General features: G+C 32.8%; 1 protein-coding gene across 1 annotated transcript; it reads right to left on the reverse strand.

Moving 5' to 3' along the window:
• Positions 1 to 2,196: 2,196 nt before the first annotated feature.
• Positions 2,197 to 6,000, reverse strand: LOC111997015 (uncharacterized). Its single transcript, XM_065759767.1, has 5 exons — positions 5,741 to 6,000; positions 5,493 to 5,585; positions 3,037 to 4,168; positions 2,457 to 2,636; positions 2,197 to 2,296 (listed from the first exon to the last, which is right to left on the reverse strand). The coding sequence occupies exons 3-5, from the start codon at positions 4,164 to 4,166 to the stop codon at positions 2,197 to 2,199; spliced, it is 1,410 nt and encodes a 469-aa protein (XP_065615839.1). The 5' UTR covers positions 4,167 to 4,168; positions 5,493 to 5,585; positions 5,741 to 6,000.

A 6,000-nucleotide genomic window follows, 5' to 3' on the forward strand; every position in this document is an offset into this window, starting at 1 on the left:
ATCGTGAAATTATTCTAGCAATTTTTTGGTAAATATTTTATTATTTTAGGGTAATAGCTCATATGTAATATATAGAAAATAAAAAATAAAAAGCAAGTTCAATACGCTATGGTACCCACACACACACACACACACAAAAAAAAAAAAAAAAAAAACCAGTAAAACGATACAAATTGAACAAATCAAAAATAATGTAGTTTTACCCATTCACTCATATATATATATATATATTATATAGAAAAAATAAGTATAATTTTATATAATCTTGACCCATGTTTAAAGAGCACATATATATATATATATAAATAGTATATGATCACTGTGAGAGTAATATTTCTCCAATAAAATCTTACCGCCTTTAAGTTTTAACAAGAGCTATGTCCCTAACATCCCATCCTAATAATTCACACCTCATAATATGATTTTTTTTTTTTCAAATTTATTAGTAAGTCCTGTATTTCCTTTAAAAATTGGTGAATGATGTATAAACCTGTGCTTAACTACTTCTAAATGCAATTTTCTCACAGGGGATTGAGGAGGGAAAAAAATGGTAATGGCTAGATTAAAGAATACATGAACACAAAGTTTGACTTATTAAATAATTTTAACATGCATGTCAAAACAATACAAATCAATGGTCAAAAACAGTAATTTAGTGATTTTTAATATAAGATTTTCTCTTCCCAGCATGAAACCATGGTTGATCCTTCATTTTATGCTATTTTATTACATGTACTTTCTTGCTTTCTTTCTTTTTTTATAGGATTCTTAGTGCCTATTTGACAGGGTTGTTTAAGAGTTCACTTTTTTAAAGTATTGACTTTTTAAATCTCAATTTTTTTGTAGGTCAAATTTTCAATTAGTCTAGCTTTTGAAATTATTTTTATACATGAATTACAAGAAAAAAAAATTGATGATGAAGACTGGACCTGTTCTTAGTTTGGTAGCTAAGTACATTCTGATTTTGATAATTAAAAATTAAATAAATAAATATAAAATTTTGTCAACAAGATTCTCTCCTTCAATCATTCATAAAATAAAGAATTGAGGGTGTTATCTAAATTATTATTTATTAAATAGTCAAGCAATAATTTTTCCAATCATAGAATGTTTGCTGGCAGAGGCAATCATTTAAAATTGTGAGAGAATGGATTTCATTCAGTGCAACTTTGTTTGGCTTCAAAGTCCCTAACTTAAGGCCATACATCACACCTAGAGTAAGCAAACCAGACTAAGTCTCCCATCACAACAGATTTCACGTATTATTTTACAGAGGTGACAAGTTTTGAATGATAAATTGATATATTGGGTGGGTGGAGATGAAAGTCAATAAAAATTTATCAATTCAAGCATTATCAACATTTTTATGGTTGTAACATTACTCTAATTTTTTATATGAAATTTTATGATGTGGTCACTGGTTAAGTATCGGAAGAACTAGGAGTTTGAATATCTCTCCCCACTTATTGTAATAACGTGTTTGGTGTCGATTTCTCAAAAAAATAAAAAAAAGTGTTGTCAATGGTAGACCAAAATGAAAAAAAAAATGATGTTACTCAAATCACAACAAGTCATGTCAACAGTTGTGAAAAATGTTGTATCCTTACGTTACAACATTTTTAACAATAATATAAGCAAGAGCTCATATTATTATATTTATCACAGTGGTTTTGTGGCTTCCACACAAAATTCAAATTGATTAACAGGGATCTGATGGGTAGCCCTCTCCGTCAGATGATATGAGTTGCCTACTTGATCTAATAATTATTTCATAAATCAGTTATACACCTTCCTTCTTATAGTGTGTGGACCTTAGATTGTTCATTTATCAGAGATTGGGAGTGGAGTTACATATTGGAAGCTCTTAACGGTACAAGAAAAAACCACACTAATTTCTTCCTGAATGCCATCCAAACATCATATATAGGACTGGAAATCCCCAACCATTGCTGCTGTTAACACTTTTTCTTGATGCTAAAAAAAGAGCCAATTCAAATAGGATACCATAATACCAAGCAGCATATATAGAGAATGAAAAATAGAATCTGAAACCTGAAACTAATTAGAAGAAATTATTCAGATTGAAAAGAATAACTGCAAACTTTGGGCCTTTACATCTTGACAGGACTCCTAATGAAAATCTGCATACACATTTCATTCTTGCCTCAGTTCCAAGTACCTAAAGGAGATGGCTAGTCACTCATTATGAACAAGGAGGCTTAGCACTCGCGTTCTCAACAACAATGAGCACAAGAACGACAATGAACACAGAGACCAATAACTACCACCCTGTGCNCTGGAAAAGAGATCAGAGGTATAAAATTAAGAATACAAACTACAACAAACGAGTTAAAAAAAAAAAAATTACTAAGGGCGAAAATAGTGTAAAAAGGATAGATTTGTTTTCAATTGATACTTGCCATGAAATTATCATAGATAAAGAAAGAGAGGCATACATGGTAGAAGAATGACAAGAAAATATTTTTCGGCTACAGTTCCAACAGTAGCAGAACGCCCAGCTACAATTAGAACAGTAGCAGCTAGGCCACCTAAAGTAGCAGCTTCGCCATGTACAGTAGCGGAACGCCCCACTACAATTGGAACAATAGCACGATGGCTTTGCACGATTCTTCTTTCTGCATCACAAAAAGGGTATATTCCACATTGACAGTATTAGGTTTGGTGACTTTCCTTTTTAAATGTGTTACATGTATTATACATGTATACTTGTGGATAAGAAAGAAATGTATAACTTCATACAAATGTGCATACGCCTAATTATCGAGGCACATCTAATGCTGACTCATATACACCACAAGTCTGCAAACATACATATTTCTGTGAATTAAGCATACATGTATATAATTATGAGCATGTTTGAAATAGATATGATGGAGTGAATACACATTCATTCTAATATGCATATGAAGCATGTCCATCCATCTCTAAGTACAGTGGAAATCAGCAATGTTGGAAGAGAAAATGTATATTCAAAGATTAAAAGTGTTCACAGTTGAAGACTGAACATGGACTTACACAGGGAAAGCAAAAGATTCTGCACTGTTTCTGGTATCATCAGAATTTCGGGAGGGGCTAGAGGAATTCCTGGATACTGCTGGACGTGGCACATTTTGCAAGTTTTGAGCTTCTGTACTTACTTTTGCTGCATCATTCTCTAATGTAGCTCCACCTATTTTTATTTTCTTTCTGTCAATTTCCTCTTCTGGAACGGAAGGGATTGAGCTGAGCTTGGTCAACTCACCTGATTTGCTCAGTTCACCAGATTTAAAATCACCAAGCAAAAACATACGATCTTTCGAGAAACTATTGTTCCCTACATGAAGGCTAAACAATGAGTCATTGGAAGCAACACTCCAATCCATTGGTGTTGTGGATTTGCTTGTTTCAAAAACAGAACGTGGAATCCTAGAAGGATCATATCCTACTGAACGGTCCATCACTTGTATCTTAGGGGATTGTGTAGGAGACATACTCCGCTGCGCCACTGATTCATGGCCTACATCAGAAACTGGAGTGGACCTGTTACTGGAAATGTCAGTTTCTTCTTCTGTTGCTTCATGATGGGTACCTCTGTTAGGATTTGGAAAGGAAGAATTACTTTCTCCAGATTTGGGGACTTCATTTGTAATTACTTGGATGAAATCTTCCAATGATGAATCTGATAAAGAAGTAGGCCCTAACTTTTTGGCTGGGGCATGTTGATTGGCTTCATTAATGGCAGCCTCTTGGTGAATAGGTGAATGGTTACTGCTATCAGTTCCATCAATAACTTCTGCCATATCTATAATATCTGAACAAGTTTCAGAATGCTTACTGCTTCCGCTTCCATCAATAAAATGAGCCAGATCCATAACATCTGAACAAGTTTCTGAATGCTTACAGCTTCCGCTTCCATCAATAACAACTGAACTTGTTTCTGAATGCTTACTGCTTCCGCTTCTATCAATAAAATCGGCATGTGTATGTGTTTCCTCATGCTTACTTCTTTGAGTCCGAGTAATAAGAGATGGATGTATTTCAAATTTTTCACTGCTTCCGCTTTCACCAAGACTTTCTGAATGTGTTTCTGAGTGCTTACTACTGCTTTCATCACTGATCTCTAGAAGTATTACCTTATAGCTTCCACTCCCATCCTTCAACTCCATACCTGAAATTATTGACAGCATTAAGATTCCAATGGTCTTATCCTATATTCTAGTTTAATTTCCCTTACGATGAAAAGAAAATTTGAATTGGAGTGCATTTCCAAGTCAAATTCAAGTATGAAGGTAAAAAAAGAAAAAATTATTGCATTTGGATTTTCACATGTATGATACACTGATTTATTTATTTATTTATTTTTTATAATCATAGAATGAGGTAGCATAAGTCACTAAACAGAATGCATACATCAATATCAAGTAATTAGCAAACTTAAAAAGAAACGAGGAAAATCAGAGGGGATCAGTAATCAATTGATAAACAAAAAACTAATGCAAGCTCAGCTGACTTAGTTTACTAATAGGTACACAAGCACAACATACATAAGAGGATTAGTGATCCGTCTACAAGGAATCTATGATCTTCTCTCTTTCAACCGCAACTATCAATCATTATAATGAAAGGCGTAAACAAACAAACCGAAGAATTAAGACATACTAATTACATTGAAGCTCATGAATTAAAAAAAAAAAGTTACATCGACCGGTCTAAAGAGGCTTCTTCCATCCAATAAGCTGACTTTGTTTTAACTCAGACTAGATGCATCTAACTAACCATCACTGCCCCGAGACTAAGATCTAACGTGTGTTCATCACATAATAGTAAAATACCCATATTGCTGCTCCTGCTGTTATACATTTTTATCTGCTCAATTTGTCATTTCCAAATTCATCATTTGCACATTTGCACAAAAATCACAATAAAAGAAACCCAAATAACATGAAAAGAAAAAAAAAAAAAGGAAGAAAGATTATATTTCAAACTGCATTTATAATAATCATAATAACAAGTCATATAACAAGTTCAATTTATTCTCTAACCTTTTTTTTTTTTGGCATCATAATACTATAGGAATAGTGTAGATGCTATATACCATGATTTGTACACAATCATGATAGCTCATGGTATTATACAGAACTGCCACACTATCTATGTTATTCCTATAATACTGTAAATACTGTGTACCATGGTGTTGTAAAATCACGATAACCCATTGTATTATACAATATCAATATGCCTTCACTATGTTCAGTGATTCTGTACAAAATCGCGATAGCCCATGGTATTGTACAAAACCACTACACTATCTATGCTATTTCTATAATAGGAGCATTGTTGAATACAAGCTAAATACTAGGGATACTAAAATTCTATGTATTCTCATTTATTCAAAACAAGGAAATCATTATCAAAACTCAAATTTTTTTTTTTTTTTGTGTGTGTGTGTGTGTGTGTGTGTGATGAATGAGAAAATTTACAACAAAACTCACTCTTAAATCATAGAGAAGCCTTTGCTTCCGGCTTCCCCACTGCTGAAATCAAAGTACCGGTGATCAGCAGCTTCTTCTTCACCTCAATCCAATCTGATATATCAAGCCCAATAAATAAATCATACAGATAAAATTTTTCAAATAAAAAAAAAATTGAATATTTGGGTAAAAAAAACAAAACCCCAGGTTGTTAAAACTCTCAAATGTAATGAAGAATCAGAGCCAGAGATTTGGATTGCAAAAAATACCTGAAATCAAAATGCAGTGTGTGTATATATATAAATAATAATAAAAAGATTGGATTTTGGTGAAGAATATATGAAAAGATTTAATTTTTTTTTTTTTAAATGGAGGAAGTGAATGAATTGGATAATGGATAATTAGGGTTTGGATTTGGGAAAATGAAATCTGAGGCCTTGCTAGAATTTCGGCATTTATTTTCAGTATTTTTCTCACAAAGTCTGAATAAGAATAACAACTGTTTATCTGGGTTTCGCGCCAATCTTCA

The sequence above is a fragment of the Quercus suber genome, unplaced genomic scaffold (assembly GCF_002906115.3).
Source record: "Quercus suber isolate HL8 unplaced genomic scaffold, Cork oak 2.0 scaffold_341, whole genome shotgun sequence".
NCBI classification, from domain to species: domain Eukaryota; kingdom Viridiplantae; phylum Streptophyta; class Magnoliopsida; order Fagales; family Fagaceae; genus Quercus; species Quercus suber.